This window comes from Pseudoliparis swirei, chromosome 11 (genome assembly GCF_029220125.1).
Source record: "Pseudoliparis swirei isolate HS2019 ecotype Mariana Trench chromosome 11, NWPU_hadal_v1, whole genome shotgun sequence".
Classification (NCBI taxonomy): Eukaryota; Metazoa; Chordata; class Actinopteri; order Perciformes; family Liparidae; genus Pseudoliparis; species Pseudoliparis swirei.
In genome coordinates this window covers 16947140-16964432 of record NC_079398.1, presented here as the reverse complement: position 1 = coordinate 16964432, position 17293 = coordinate 16947140, and the positions used below count along the sequence as shown (strand labels likewise).

At 44.6% G+C, this 17293-nt stretch overlaps 1 protein-coding gene across 1 annotated transcript in view; it reads right to left on the bottom strand.

Annotated features, from left to right (window-relative positions):
- Positions 1-17293, bottom strand: part of kcnh5b (potassium voltage-gated channel, subfamily H (eag-related), member 5b) — a 74176-nt gene that overhangs the window by 33645 nt on the left and 23238 nt on the right. The window contains exons 7-8 of the mRNA XM_056426478.1: positions 9347-9504; positions 8130-8401 (exon numbers count right to left, since the gene is read on the bottom strand). Of these exons, the coding sequence (XP_056282453.1) occupies positions 8130-8401; positions 9347-9504 (430 nt within the window). The remainder of the gene's footprint in view (positions 1-8129; positions 8402-9346; positions 9505-17293) is intronic.

Below are 17293 nucleotides of genomic sequence, written 5' to 3'. Positions count from 1 at the left end.
AGGGAACATTCCTCCGATCTTCTTTTCATTAAACGTCTAAAGAGACACTTGTCACGTTCTCGTGGTGTTTTCCATCTTTCTAGGAATCGCTTCCACCATCGAGCAGAACAACTCTAACGATCTCGTTCGCGACCCCGTTGCATGATGGGACGGATCCTGGGCAGCACGGTGGCTCAGTGGTTAGCACTGTCGCCTCACAGCAAGACAAATTTCCCCTTTGGACAAATTTCCCCTTGGGGATTAATAAAGTATATATCTATCTATCTAAGAAGGCTCTGGGTTCGAATCCCGGTCGTTCCAGGTCCTTTCTGTGTGGAGTTTGCATGTTCTCCTCGTGCCTGCGTGGGTTTACTCCGGGTACTCCGGTTTCCCCCACCATCATAAAGACATGCACCGCAGCCTCACCCCGGTTCATATGTGTAAATAACCCCATAAAAGGTTTATTGTTTTGTGTCGATTGCCTTATTTTGTATCTGCTCTATTGGTTTTGATGTATGCCTTTTTATATTGTATTGTTTTAATGATTTTGTATATGTTTTAATCTACTTCCTCTTGAAGCTAAATTTGACTTTTATTTTGAAATGTTAAAAGGAAGCGCACCTTTATTTGAGGTTAAAATCAGTGTTGCCAGGTCCGCGGTTTTCCCGTGGAATTGGCCTACTTTTGAAGTGTTGCCGCGGGTTGAATTTTGTGTCCGCTGGTTCGGGTAGACCTATTTTGCATGCAAATTACATGAATATCTTTAAATAAAAATCCATATTTTAAATGAAATAATTTATGCATACCCAAATCCTACCAAACTGACTCCAGATCAGCACGTACACACATGGACATGGACTTTAAAAGCAGCGTATATGGTTTGCCACGGGCATATTTTGAGTTCTGATATTGGGCTGGGTTTTATTGGCCATTGGGCTGGTTTTGTCACACAGACCTGGCAACCCTGGTTAAAATAACAAACTTGACAGAACGGCTAAATGTGACGGACGGATGCGCATTTCATGAAAAGTTTTGATAGTTTTAATGGACCCGTATGAGGCTAATGCTCTTACGGTGGTGACAAGGAGGTTTTTATTCAAGAGTTTTGGTTTATGTTTATACAACAAAAGAAAGGAAATAAAGCAGTTCACCAGCAGTAAAGTCTCACGCCGAATGATATACGGGGATCCGTTACAGTAAGAGCAAGAGCTCTCGAGCTACCTGCTAGTTACATCAAAGGAAGAACGTCACCTTTCCAGCTAACCTGCTGCATAGAAGACTACAACGGAATAAATGGACAACTTCTACACTTCTACGGACGGAATGGAGCAGGGCAGCGGTGAAATGAAGACGGGGACGTGGTAAAGTAGCAAGGAGACGGAGGAAGGCTAACGAAAATGGAGGGAAACGATGCTGCTCTGCGCAGCGAGGATAAAGCGCAACAGATAGAAAACCTTCGAAAGGTCATTCAAGAACATAAGGAAATGCTAGACAAGGAAACAGAACAAGGTGCTGTTAGACAAGAACTAAAAGAGTCTTTACAAAACAAACAGGACATTCTTGCTGAACTTTTAAATGATGAAGATGATGACGCAGATGTAGCTGTTAGACGCCATGACCGGACACGTGTTCCCACTGAAAAGATGCTAGCATACCTAAAGAGGAGCAGAGCAAACGGGAAAGGAGACTTGTTAGTCTTTATGAACAGTGGAAAGCCCAAGCTCATCAAGCATGTCAAGAACTTAAATCGGAGTGAACAGAAAGTCACTTGGCATCCCTCGCAGACAATTTGGAAACAAGGAAAATGGATATCATAAAATTGTATGATGAACTGAGAGGGTGCGGCCCACCCGATACTGAGCTAAGGCGTAAAGTTGATGCTTGTGCAGCAGTAACCGTTGACTTTATCAAAATCTTGTATGAGAGACTGACTGGCGTAAATGGAGAATATGATGCAGAATATGAAGGACAGCGCTTGCATGAGCTACTTAAGCCCGACTACGCCCGGTCCATTTATGGCTCCTCTGCTTCAGCGCTGACTGGCAGTCATGGCTCCATGCACTCAGGTGTTGCAGCCAAGCAGAAGCAGCGGCGGAGTTAGCTGCTAAGGAGGCTGAATATAAGATGCTAACGGAGGAAAAGAGACAAAAGGAAAAGATCAGAGTTTTAGAGGAAGAACACAGGAGGGAATTAGAAAAACACAAGGCCGTATTAGAACGATTGCAAGCTGAAAAAGATGTAAAGGTGGCCCAAGCCAGACTTGAAGTATATGACAGAGAAGTGAAAGAGGAGTCTGAAGCCCAGTCCTTTAAGTCATTTCAGGACCCTATACGCTCCATTCCCCCTGCCACAATACACCCTCACACCGTTGTCTCTCCATCTCCTCCCATTGCTGTATCCTGCCTCGCACAAGCTGTTCAGGACAGCCTTGCTATCAACAGACTTCCAATGCCAGAGCCCACAGTGTTTAACGGCAATCCAATTGACTTTGTGGAGTGGAAGGCTTCTTTTATGTCGCTTATAGATTGAAAGAACATTCCCACTACCGATAAGCTGCACTACCTCAAGAGATATGCAGGTGGCTCAGCTCGCAAATGTCTAGAAGGAACGTTCTATCGTAGTGACAGCGAAGCTTACAGTGACGCTTGGAACCAGCTCAATCAGAGGTATGGCCAGCCATTTATCATTCAAAAGGCTTTTAGAGAAAAGTTATCCAACTGGTCAAAGATACAGTCTAAAGATGCCGAAGGACTGAGAGATTTCTCAGATTTCTTAAATGCCTGTCTGCAGGCAATACCCCATGTAAAAGGCTTAAACATCCTAAACGATTGTGAGGAAAATCAGAAGTTGATGCGCAAACTGCCAGAGTGGCTCGCCTCAAGATGGAACCGGCAAGTAACATTGCGTCTCATGGAGGGAAAGGATTTCCCTAGCTTCAAGGACTTTGCCAAGTTCATGTCCGTGGAGGCCGAATCCGCCTGCAATCCAATCACCTCTTTCCTCGCTCTCCATTCAGCTGAGACCTTGATAGGCTACAATTGTCCAGGAGCTCTCATACCCAGACGTGTGATAGCAGGAAAAGATGATGAACCCTTTGCTATTCTTTCAGACTTAGGGTGGAGTATTGTTGGCTGTTCAGCAGCTCACTCTGATGCACAATTGTCAAACGGTCACTGTCACAGAGTAAACGTGAAGGAGCTGCCTGCAGTGACTCAATGGATGCAAGAAGAATTCTCGAGACTGATTTCAGAGACAATCAAGGAGATGGCAAAACAGTCTCTCAAGAAGATTTGATTTCTCTTGACGAACAGAAGGGAAATATAAATATAAACAGACATGGACATTATGAAATGCATTATGCACATCATGGATTAAAGCAGATCGCCAAAGAACAGAGTCACACACACCCATTAGGGTCACAGGTCATTGCCAGATTCTTTTATGTAAACGATGGCATCATTAGTGTTGAGTCTGCTGAAAAGATAGATAGATAGATGAAATCCAAGGGAAATTTGTCGGGAGGTGGTGGATGGCAAAGGAGGCACATGAGCTGTGTGCAAACAAAGGTTTAAGGAGTCACAAAGTTGTGTCCAACAACTGTGCTGTTCTCCAGAGCATCCCCTCAACAGAACATCCTACAGACATCAAAGTAAAGGATCTGAGATTCAATGACCCAGCATTAGAGAGAGCACTGGGAATAAACTGGAACATCGAGAGTGACTGTTTCAACCTCAAGGTTTCACTAAAGAACCAGCCCGCAACACGGCGCGGCATTCTGTCATCTGTCGCCTCCGTACATGACCCGCTGGGCTTCGTGGCTCCATACCTCCTCAATGGAAAGAATATTCTTCAGGATATGGGCCATCAAGAAACAGGATGGGATAACCCAATTCCAGGGCAGTTGAAATCACGGTGGGAGAAATGGCCAGATGACTTTGTTAAGATGGAAAGGATACAAATAGCCAGCAGGCTCTGAACAGGTGTTAAAAACAGAATTACATCGCTTCTCAGATGCCAGCACCACGGACTATGGCCAATGCACATACCTGAGACTGAAGAATGAAAAAGAGGATCTTTACGGACGAAAGAGGTGGCACCAGGTGCAGTACTTGACGGAGCAGTTTTGGAGTAGATGGTAAAAGGAGTGCCTCCACAACATCACAAACAGACAGTGCTGGCAGAGCACTAAAAGAAACCTGCAGGTTGGTGGTATAGTACCGGACGCTGAGGACACTACCACGAAGCAAATGGAGACTTGGGACAGTCTCAGAAGTCATTCAAGGCAAAGATGGACTTGTGAGACATGTTAAAATCTTGTTTGGAGAGAAAGAACGGAACCACAAAGGAGAGCGCACCAGCAGGCCTGCTTTGGAGCGCCCTGTCCAGAAATTAGTTTTATTGCTCGAAGCTGTTAATCACTAAGCATTTAAGAAATATGATATAGTTTACTGTGTGGTATAGCCTATACATTTGAAGGGTAATGCTGTAAGTGGAAATTTTGTGTTTTAGGTTTCCATTTTGTAAAACACTGTAATTTGGTGGGAGTGTAAATAACCCCTTAAAAGGTTTATTGTTTTGTGTTGATTGCCTTATTTTGTATCTGCTCTATTGGTTTTGATGTATGCCTTTTTATATTGTATTGTTTTAATGATTTTGTATGTTTTAATCTACTTCCTCTTTAAGCTAAATTTGACTTTTATTTTTGAAATGTTAAAAGGAAGCGCACCTTTATTTTAGGTTAAAATAACAAACTTGACGGACCGGCTAAATGTGACGGACGGATGCGCATTTCATGAAAAGTTTTGATAGTTTTAATGGACCCGTATGAGGCTAATGCTCTTACGGTGGTGACAAGGAGGTTTTTATTCAAGAGTTTTGGTTTATGTTTATCCAACGAAAGAAAGGAAATAAAGAAGTTCACCAGCAGTAAAGTCTCACGCCGAATGATATACGGGGATCCGTTACAGTATAGATGTGAATGAATGTTGGTGGTGGTCGGAGGGGCCGTAGGCGCTGATTGGCTGCCACGCTTCCGTCAGTCTGCCCCAGGGCAGCTGTGGCTACTGATGTAGCTTACCACCACCGGGATGACTGTGTGTGGATGACTACTGGACTCTGGACTCTGTAAAGCGACTTCGGGTGCCTTGAGAAGCGCTATATAAAATAAATGATTACTATTATTTATTATTATCCTCGTGAGCGCTGAAGCGAACGCAACGTGTTGAATTATGTACGGCAGCGTCGACCTGAAGGCTCGAGCTGCGATGCGGGTTTCACCAAAGAATCATCATTAATGAAGGTAATAATCTGAATAAAAAGGTGTAGAAATCTCTTAATTGTGTTTAATAATGAAACACTGTCCATCTGGTGTGTCGGTGCCTCCTCAAAGCCTCCAGGACACCCACTTGGCCTCTGTTTCTCAGGCTGTGCTTAAGGTTTAATAATTGATGCCCTGAAAGTAACTTCTCCTTAAAGGCTGTAGACATTAAAACAAACTAAAAAAAAAAAAGGCTTCGTGAGACTTTTTTGGGGGGGGGGGAACAAATCTCCCAAAACAGCTGGAAGGGTTTAACATCCTTAAAGATTGTAAAACCACAAGATATGAATATATTATTCTCCTCCTCCGCCCACTGGAAGCTTCTTAAATATCATAAACCACGACGACACTTGAGAAGCATCAGATATAGATATAAAGATATAGATATATAGATATATAAAACTTTAGATCTAGAACACTACAATTACAAGAACTAATAGAAAATGTAATGTAATAAGCACACAATCTAAACATAAAGAGGTCAGTGACGATGTTTTGGGAAAAACATGAACACTCGTCTGTAATCACATTATATTCTTTTATATTGTTTTTATTATATTATATAAAAAAATGGACCAAGTGGGAAAGTTTGACTGCAAAGAGTTGTGTGTTCCTCTGAAGTGTCTACTGGGGTTCCTGCAAAAGATAGTCATTTTTAATGCAACACATAGGCGCATATTTATAGTCCTAAAGGAAGGAAGGAAGGAAGGAAGGAAGGACCCTAGCCAGACCAGATATTCCCTCGGTGCTGCATTGCGTCTGCACATTGCAACCAATGTGTGGTAAATGTTATACAAAGATGTGATTATGGAAAATGGATTATAGTGATAATAAAACTAGAAAGATCTTTTGATTTAACCCTTGTGTTGCCTTCGGGTCATTTTGACCCGAATCAATATTACACCCTCCCCCCGCCTTAGGATTAATTTGACCCCATTCAATGTTTAATGTCGGTGTTCTTTCGGTAGTCAACAAACAAACATAAAGTGCCTCACACTTAAACTTGGAAAACAATATTAATTCTAATAATTTTCTGGAGGTTTTAATTGCTGGCGTCAAATTGAACCCAAAGGGTAAAATATGTTAGTAAATATAAAGGTAACAGGAGGGTGAAACATTGAATCGGGTCAAAATGACCCAAAGGCGGGGGGAGGGTGTAATATTGATTCGGGTCAAAATGACCCTAAGGCAACACAAGGGTTAAAGAGAATTCTGCACACGAGAAAAAGAGAATTGATGTATAATGAGTAAAATGCATCTATCATATATATATAAAAATATATATACAAATATTTATGTAAATATATATATATAAAAATATATATCTATATATAAATGTATATGAATATAAATATTTAAAAATATATAAATATTTATATATATACAAATATATAATATGTATATATAGAAACATATATAAAAACAAACATATATATATATAATTAAATATATATAAATAAATATATATATAAATATATATATAAATATGTATAATTTCCCACTTGGATGATCTCCCACATTAACGACAGTTTGCAATAATCATGCGTGTAACATGCTCTCGTTTTTTTAGCGGCGTGCCGTCGCCTGCTGTGCCTCCACTCATTAACTCATTAACTACAACCCACCCATTACACGCTCTGCAATACATTTTCATGAAGAGAGATCAATCACGACACATGAGGCCTCAGGTAGCTCCTCCACTAGACCAGTAGCACAGAGTCATGGCTGATATCCACCCTGTTGGTCCCTCTCCATGGTCATGTTTATCCCACACAGGGTTTTGATTGACACCTCCGTGTTTCCTCACGCGCTCACGCCCACTCGCGTCTCAAACCATTATACATGCTGGCACACAGACGCCTGAGCAGACGGTCGCCAGCGAGGAAACAATGATTCACATCTCATGACTAAGATGTGATTTGAGCTGGTGGGATCAGTGAGGCTGAGCGTCCTCATGTTCCCACTGAGACAGCAGTACACCGGTTCACACGCACACCGACGTGCACGTCTTCAGCGTGTGCATCGTACGCTTCTGCTGAACCGCGGACACATTGAATGTGAAGATGAAAACATCGTTGTTTAAAGTGATTAGGTATGATGACGAGTGTTGGGAGAGGTGGACGAGTCACAGGTCAAACAGACCAGGAGGCTCTCCAACAGAGGTCAGAGCAAAACCTACAAACAAGTTATATAATCCTACTAAATACATTCCTATGTACGCTGAGTCATCATTTCTTCTGTGGCCTAAACTAGGGTGAGTTAGAGTGAGTTAGGGTGAGTTAGAGTGAGTTAGAGTGAGTTAGGGGAGTTAGGGTGAGTTAGAGTGAGTTAGGGTGAGTTAGGGTGAGTTAGGGGAGTTAGGGTGAGTTAGAGTGAGTTAGGGCGAGTTAGAGTGAGTTAGGGTGAGTTAGAGTGAGAGGGTGAGTTAGGGTGAGTTAGAGTGAGTTAGGGTCAGAGTGAGTTAGAGTCAGTTAGAGTTAGAGTGAGGGTGAGTAAGTGTGAGTGAGGGTGAGTTAGAGTGAGTGAGGGTGAGTTAGAGTGAGTGAGGGTGAGTTAGAGTGAGTTAGAGTGAGTAAGTGTGAGTGAGGGTGAGTTAGAGTGAGTTTGGGTGAGAGTGAGTTAGGGTCAGAGTGAGTTAGAGTGAGTTAGAGTTAGAGTGAGGGTGAGTAAGTGTGAGTGAGGGTGAGTTAGGGAGGCCGATATGAGACGTGTTCCTTCCAATCCTTCATCACATGTTTCTTCACGCCAACACACATCAGAACTTCCACCTGGGGGCTCCACCTGACACCTTACAGGTGAACATCAGATCCCTGTGACTCCGCCCCCTACTCACATCCCACCATCATCATGGCCACGGAGAAGATCTTCTCCCCGTCGCTGGTGGGGGCGATGTTTCCGAAGCCGATGGTGGTGAGGCTGGTCATGGTGAAGTACAGCGAGGTGATGTACAGCGAGTCTTTGCCGGGGCCGCCGCCCCACCGCCCGTCGCCGCTGGCGTTGTAGCGGTACGGCGACCCGATGCTGAGCGCTAGCTGGTAGAGCCAGCTGTCCACCTTGATGGTGTTGGTGACCTCATCGATGACCTCGTAGTCCCCGATGCTGTACCTGTCGGGGACAAGGCAGTGCGACATATATATATATATATATACACACACACACAGACATATATATATACACACACATATATATTTAAAAAATATATTATATATATATACACAGTATATATATAATATAATATATATATTATATATTATAAAATACTTACTTTCAATATATAATATAAGTGGTCATTTTGCAGAGAAACCCATTGACTAACAAATATATGTATATATATATAATATACATTATATCAATATAATATATATAAATATGTTATATATAAATGCCCATTTAATATTACATATACAAATTCTTTTTTACACCTCTGAACAACAACGCGTTTATTTCGGGTGACAAAATGAAAAAAAGAGTTATAATTTTGCGAGAAAAAGGAAAGTGATTATTAATTACAGTATTCTACTTTCTACTCATGTTACACCTGTTTTTATGTGTTTTTATTTTATGGCCGTTGGGTTTTCAGATAAATATCTGAGATGTATTTGTTCTTGTGCATGTAACTTTAATCTTAGAGAATATTTGAGGTCATTTTCCTAGTTAATTGAGATATATTTTCATTTATTGTAATTTTTATAAAAGGGGGGACACAAAAAAGTAGAAAATGACTACAATATGAGACAAAATATCCTTAAAAAATACTTAATCCTCCAATTATTTATGCACACTATTTACCAAACACACTAAATATAAAGTATAAATCTCAAACGATGAATATGGTTATTAAAACAATTAATCATTCATGTGAAGCAACATTTAAGGAGTCGAGGCTCGTATTCAGTTATCAGGGCAGATCACTTTATATTAAAACTGAAAACACAGAACTATACATTAAAGAAAGGATGAGCCCACATAACCAGTTAGAACCAGTTAGAACCGGCCAGGAGGCTAAACTCCCAGCAGCCACTGGGGGCTCCCTGGGTGTGGCCAGCGTACCAGATGCAAGCGAGCCAGTGGGCCACCAGGCCGAACACGCAGACCAGCAGCACCAGCACCGCGGCGCCGTACTCCAGGTAGTGGTCCAGCTTTCGGGCAACCCGGCCCAGACGCAGCAGGCGGACCACCTTCAGGGAGCTGAACAGGCTGCTCATGCCCTGGGGGGGGGATGACATCACTAGTTAAACACACCTGCTGTGAGACTGGAGCAGCTAACATGCTACCGAGCGGACAGAGCCCTCGCTGATGGAGGGAAAACTCGCGGCGGCGGGGTATGTGTTTACATCCGGGACGCATGGTGCCGGGACGCTGCCGTGGTATGTAGACACTGCTCACCACTGGCGGAGTTTATGATCGTAAGGTGCCGTCCTTTTTATCTGCCGAGGGAATTTACGGCGATTCTGCTAGTCGCTGTTTACATCCCCCCGACCTCCAACAACAGTGATAGAAATGCGGCACTTTGTGAACTGTATCAGGCCATCAGTGAACAACAGACGGCTCACCCAGACGGCTTCACAATCTTTGCTGGAGATTTCAACCATGCAAACCTTAAAACTGTCCTTCCCAAACTACACCAGCATGTTGATTTCCCTACAAGAGGAGACAACATTTTGGATCTGGTCTACACAATCCACAAAGGAGCGTACAAGGCCTCCCCCCTCCCCCACATAGGTCTCTCTGACCACATCACCGTCATGCTAATGCCAGCATACAGACCCAGAGTGAAAGCCTCCAGACCGGTTCTGAAGCAGGTACGGGTGTGGCCAGAGGGGGCCTCCTGCGCTCTCCAAGACTGCTTTGACTCAACAGACTGGGGAATGTTTAAACAGGCAGCCACATACAACGACCACACTGACATTGGGAGTACACAGACACTGTTACTTCTTACATTAGCAAGTGCATTGATGATGTGACCCATGTAAAGACCATCACCACTCGGGCTAACCAGAAGCCGTGGCTAACAGGGGAAGTCCATCGGCTGCTGAGGACTAGAAATAGGGTCTTCAGAGCTGGGGGAAACGGACCTGAAAACAGCGAGCCAACCTGTCCCACGGCATCAGGCAAGCAAAAATTCCTACACAAAAAAGATAACCCGGCACTTTAAAGACAGCAGAGACACACGCAGCCTGTGGCGGGGCATTCAGACCATCACAGACTATAAACCCACGCCACAGAACTGCGACAGCAACATCTCTCTGCTAAACAACCTCAACAGCTTCTTTGCCGGTTTGAAGCACAGAACAGCACTCGTCCACACAAGACTCCGCCCCCTCCCCATGATCAGGTTCTGTGCCTGTCTGCTGCCAGCGTGAAGAGGACTCTCTCGTCCATCAACACCCACAAGGCAACAGGTCCAGACAACATCCCTGGTCGTGTGCTGAAGGACTGCGCAGAGGAGCTTAAGGGCGTCTTCACGGATGTCTTTAATACTTCTCTGAGACAAGCTGTTGTTCCATCATGCTTCAAGGTAACCACCATCATACCTGTGCCAAAGAAATCCACTCCGTCCTGCTTCAACGACTATCGTCCAGTGGCACTGACCCCCATAATCATGAAGTGCTTTGAGCGACTAGTCATGTCGCATATCAAATCCATTCTCCCCCCCACTCTGGACCCTTTCCAGTTTGCATACCGGGCCAAACGGTCCACGGAGGATGCAATCTGCTCTGCTCTCCACCCAGCCCTCACCCACCTGGACAAAAAGACTCCTATGTAAGAATGCTGTTCATAGACTTTAGCTCAGCATTCAACGCAATCATCCCACAACAACTAATCTGCAAACTTGACCAGCTGGGGCTCAACACCTCGCTGTGTAACTGGCTGCTGGACTTCCTGAGTGAGAGGCCACAAGCAGTACGTGTTGGCAACAACACCTCGAGCAGCATCACACTCAGCACAGGGGCCCCTCAGGGCTGTGTGCTCAGTCCCTGCTCTTCACCTTGCTGACTCACGACTGCAAAACCAGCTACAGCACCAATCACATGGTCAAGTTTGCAGACGACACAACATTGATAGGTCTCATCACCAAGGATGACGAGACCCTCTACAGGAGGGAGGTCAACCTTCTGACCACGTGGTGAGTCAACAACCTCCTGCTCAACAACAGCAAGACCAAAGAGATCGTTGTTGACTTCCGGAAAGGCCACACCCATCACCCACCACTGACCATCAACGGTGCGGACATTGAGCAGGTCAGCAGCACCAAATTCCTGGGGTGGAAATCAGTGAGGACCTCTCGTGGACAGCAAACACTACATCGCTGGCAAAGAAAGCACAGAGGCGCCTCTACTTCCTCCGGAAACTGAGGAAAGCAGGAGCCCCCATCCATCATGTGCACCTTCTACCGCGGCACCATCGAGAGTATCCTGACCAACTGCATCACTGTGTGGGCGGAAGCTCCACAGACCACAGCAGGAACGCCCTGCAGCGCATAGTGAAGGCAGCTGGAAGGATCATGGGTGCCTCACTCCCCCCCCTCCCATCCCTGCAGGACATATACAACACCCGCCTCACCCGCAAAGCGACCTCGATTGTGAGTGACCCTGCCACCCCTCACACGGTCTCTTCAGCCTCCTGCCCTCTGGGAGATACGAGCCTCGGGCTCACACCGCCAGGCTGTCCAACAGCTTCATCCACCAGGCTGTCAGGAAGCTGAACTCTCCCCATCCTCCCACTCCGTCCTCTTTCAGACTCACATGTCTGAATGCTGCTAGCACAATTTATGTTGTCTATATGTTTACATGTTTCTTACTATTTTTGCACTTTATGTTGTCTATGCACTTTATGTTGTCTATATGTTCACATGCTTTTTACTATTTTTGCACTCTATGTTGTCTATATGTTGCACAATTCACTTTATGTTGGACAGAAGAGAAACGCAATTTCGATCTTCTGTATGTTTGCACATATGGAAAATTGACAAATAAAACTGACTTTGACTTTGCTCAGGTGTGTTTTACAGAGTTTTATATAAATCAGTTTTTATAAGAATAATTATTCATTATTTGTGATTAAAGTGTGTGGGTGTGTGTGTGTGTGTGTGAGAGACAGTCAGTTACACAATCTATACTCTTCCTTTGAAAAGCCCAAACAGGAAGTAAATGCAGAACCTGGAACTCGGGAGGCCAGAACCTGGACCTCGAGAGACTAGAACCTGGACCTTGAATAAAGGAGGAGTGTTTCCAGGATTATTTACTTTGTTTACTTTTAAAACGCCTCAGAGCCAGAACAAGTCCATCAGCCTCTCGGATCAGCCTCCATCCTCACGCTCTCCGTCTCCACCTTGGTCTTTGCTTTTTAGTGAACCGGCGAACAGGAAGTGACATAGAGACTCCGTATATGTCTCTCGTGTCAACCTGTCAATCACCTGGTAGCCCCGCCCCTAAAGCGTCCCCTGCTTTATGGTCTGTGTGACTCTAAATGACCATAATGTACTAAATGATGACATCATGCTGTATAGAAGAAGACTTGAAACTAGAGACTGAGACATAAACTCATGTTTACAATGTTTACGGAGAGAAGTCGAGTCATTCATATAGACTTCTTTACAACCAGAGGAGTTGCCCCCTGGTGGTCAGCAGAGAGAATGCAGCTTTAACACATGATTCAAGTTTCTCACAGATTAAATTTTTTTTAGTCTTCCTGTTCCTAAAATAAAGATAGAAAATAGAAATGTTCAGAAATATGATCCTTGAGGTTTAATCGGCTCACGTGTGTTGATCGAACACCGTCGACCTTTTCTCCCCTTCACGTAACTCGTTGCTCCTCTGAGCTCCTGGAGGACGAGGAGGTGCGTTCAGGTCATATTGTACAGATGGGAACACAAGCTCAGGTCTAATTATCGACTCGCTCCTGCTGTGAGAAGTCCACAAAGAGATGGAGAATACCCTTCATTTTGTTTTCTAAAGGTTGAACTGTATTAATTAATCACAAAATTATATTAAACCAAATATACTGAGTTCATCCTGGTGTTTCACGTGTTGACAGGATTTGACACCAGGGGGCGACTTCACCGGTTGTTTGATTCATTTTGTAAACGACGGTCCGTTGTTGTTGCCTAAAATGTCTTTTCTGTGTTCGTGGAGTTTAGCTCCTCCCGTGTGTGTCAAACTCTATCTTCACATAGATAAAAGTAATTACTTGTTATAATAATGCTTTCCAATCCCCTCCCTCTCTCTCTAACATGCACAGTGCTCATCCCCCCCCCCCCCCCCCCCGACTCCACAGCTTCCTGCGGGGCCCTGTCAGCTTGGCCGTGGCAACATGCGCGCCATGTGGAAAGGTCAGCCCGGACTAGACCTTTGCTGAGCCGCCGCGGCGCCTGCAGACGCCCGTCGTGAGCTCCTCGGTGACGGCAGGTGGCTTCAGGACCCTGTTGGGGGGGGGATCGGGTGGGGTTCTCCACCTTCACCCACCCTGCTGCTACGTGACGCAGCATCAGCACCACTCCTCATCCTCCTCCCTGTGAGCGTCTTACATCATTGTGTTGGACTTCTTCTTCACGTTGGTGTAACTGAGGCTCCGTGTGAGGACTCCTCCCCTCACCTCGCAGAGCGTGTTGGTGGGACTTTAATAGAAAACCGCGTAAAGCATCGATTAGATTGAGTTTTTTTGGGCTGGTCGACACACAGACAAGCGATCTGAAGCCTTGTGACAAGAAACAATCAGATAAATAGTCAGCAGATGACCAAAAACAACACCTGCTCATACAGAGCACACACACCTGCTTCGTGGGGACCTCACCATCCCCACAAAGCAGGTGTGTGTGTGTGTGTGTGTCCGTACATCAGCTGAATATCAGCTGAATATCAGCTGAATGTCACCAGCTCGGCGCGGCTTTCTAAACTAAAAATACTTCCAGCAGAAGTCGGTCCACAGTCGGTCGATAATAATCTGAGCTTCCTCCGTCCCGCTGAACCTGAAGGCACCACCTCACGCCCTCAGCCGGCATCATCTGTTCTTACAGCCTCAAAAAACGAGATGGGACGAGAGAGCTCGAGAGACACGAAGGCTCCATGTTGGGCGTAGAGATAAATATTCGCCACTACTATCACACAAATATCCAAAAACATTTCTTTACTTGGAACAATCTGTTCTAAGCACTCAATATATATATATATATATATATATTTTGTATGCAACTTAAAAAGAGGTAAAGTATCCCAGGAGGGCCGTGATGCCTTCACTGCCTGTGGGATAACAAACAATAACAAACAGGAGATGCTTCTTTCTGATTGGCTGAAGGTTGTGTCCAGTAAAAACAATTTAACCTCTTTAACTCCTCCATCCTTTATGCTCCAAGTTCACTACACACTACTTCTTCCCCTTACAGCAACTTAAAGCGACATGTTCCCACCACCAACTACGTGAGATTTAAAACAAATATATTTATAAATTAGCATCCATTCAAATAAAAAGCTTACGGGGCCCTCGGCTTTAAAGAAAGGTGGAGAACCTCTGGACTTAGCCGCCCTCGAGCTTCAGTTTCCATCGTGTGCATTTATTTGTTCGGGTTAAAATATGCTTGTTTGTTTCATAGTTACTATGTCACGCAATTCACGGGTGGTCTCCTGGGTGAAAGTCCTGCGTAACTTAATGCACAGTAAATGTGTTACGGAGCTCAAAGAGAGTCAACGTTGACTTGTGGTTTCACAAACTTAGAACAACAATTCTTAATTATTATTCAGAGTTGTTTCCCAAGTCGCAGACGATTGGGAAACAATTCTGATGACTGATTAATAATTTAATAATAAGTAAATAAAATCATCAACACCTCGAGGATACGACAAGAACCAGTCTAGAGAGAAAAAAGATACGGGTGTCTTTTATAGCTGCGAACAACAATTAAAGCGTTTGTGCGTTGGTGTAATTGTTGCTCAGGACCAGAATAAAAAGGAGTGGTGCAATCATTTAATGACGTTAAAAAACAAATTTAATAGATGGTAAAAATGTTGTTGCTGGCAGCTTAATGACTGGTATTATTATTATTAATATTATTACGTTGGCAGGCGGAGACGCAGGAACAAACCCACACAGCATGTGTTCACTAAAGTTTATTTAAATATAAATAAAACGACAAACACACACCCACTCGTGAAAATATTAAATGCTCAAATGTTTAAATAACACACACACAAAAACTGAGAAACGCTCGTGAGCAATTATCTATTTTTTCTAGGGCTGTCAGCATTAACGCTAATTAATCTATGCGATTATTTTGGCCGCGATTAACGCACTAAAATATTTGAACGCAGCTTTGTTTACTTCCGGTATGCGTTGACCCCTGACACAAAGACGCTGCGTGCTGCAGTCAGTTGATTAGGAGAGACAGAGACGGTAGTTAATGATGCAGAAAGCTGTGGGATTGATGGGCGGAAAGTTTCACTTTAAGAGGCAAAGTGACGGAACAATCGTCAAAACAACATCTACCCTGCGCGGCACACAGTCTGCAAAGGACCATGACTGTTGCCCTATAGACAGTGGTTTGGAGAACGTCCTGGCTAAATGTCGTAAGATTGTTGGGCACTTGAAACACAGCCTGAGTTGAAGGCACAGCAAACTGCACAAGGACAGCAGGAAGAGTCGCTAGTTCAAGATGTTGCCACCCGGTGGACTTCTGCCGTGGAGATGATCAAACGGATTCAGCGAAACAAGGGTCGGCTTGCTGCCCCCCTGGCTCAGCACAAGACCAACATCTCATGTCGACTGCTCCGGAGCTGGCTGAACTGGACCAGTTGGAGCAGCTCCTTGAACCATGCAGGCAAGTCCACTCTCTGACCTCTCATGTGCATTTCTTTTGTCTGCCTCGAACTGTGTGTTTGTGTGCGTGTGCATGTTAGTGTGTGTAGCAAGCAAAACCCTATTAAACAGAACAGAATCTGGAATAAAAATGTATCTATCTATTTGGTCTATTTACAGACACTTTCTGTTCGTCTAACATCTGTGTGTCTATGCTATCTCTCTGTCTCTCTGTCTGTCTGTCTATCTGTCTGTCTCTATATCTATCTATCTATCTATCTGATCTATCTATCCAGGCCTACTTACTCTCTTCCTCTGCTAGTATTTTCTGCGTATGGCCTAAGCTACTCCTCTCCCCGACTTCTCTCATTCCATCTGTGTCTCTGCTCTCCCTTTCTTTTCGATAGGGCCTATATTTGTACTCGATGTCGCCTACCCCCACTCTCTCTCTTTCTCTCTCTCTCATGTCATCTCTCTGGTTTTTTATGCATGTTTATATGTGTAGGGCTACGTATACTCTCCCTTTGCTAATGTTTTCTGAGTGTGGACTTCCTTGTACTCTGTCTCAGTTTGTAGGCTGTGTGTGTGCTCTCCCTCTGACAGTCTTTCTTTGAGTCGGGCCTATATTCTACTCCAGTGGTCCCCAAACTACGGCCCGCGGGCCGGATTCGGCCCGCCTCCACATTTGGACCGGCCCCCTGAACAATATCAGAGACGCGTTCCGAATTATTATTTTTTTCACCTGGCCCGCTGCCGTTGAGATTGCAGTGAGACGCGGAGAAAATGTGAAGTGGTGCTCTTCGCAATAAAAGATCTTTGATGGGACGTGTCGCGTCTCGGCCAATCAGCGTTCAGATGTCGACAGCATTTGGGAAGTTAGGTTAGCTTGAATGTTAGTCCGCTACATCTGCTGCTGTCACGCTGCACGGTGTAGCGATACTAACAGAGTACCCGTACGTTAAAAACGATGTGATTTAGCATATTTTTAGTATCGATACTTCATTAAAAGAGCGATCAGAGCGCACGCGCTGCTCCGCTCCGTTAAATGCTGCCTGCACGCGCAGCGCTCACAGGTGAGCACACTCTCACTTCTCACTAGCACCCCCCCCCCCCCGGCTGGAGACAAGGGAAACGTTATGTGGCCCTCTCAGGAAAATGTTTGGGGACCCCTGTTCTACTCTATGCTCCCTCTATCTCGCTCCACTTTTG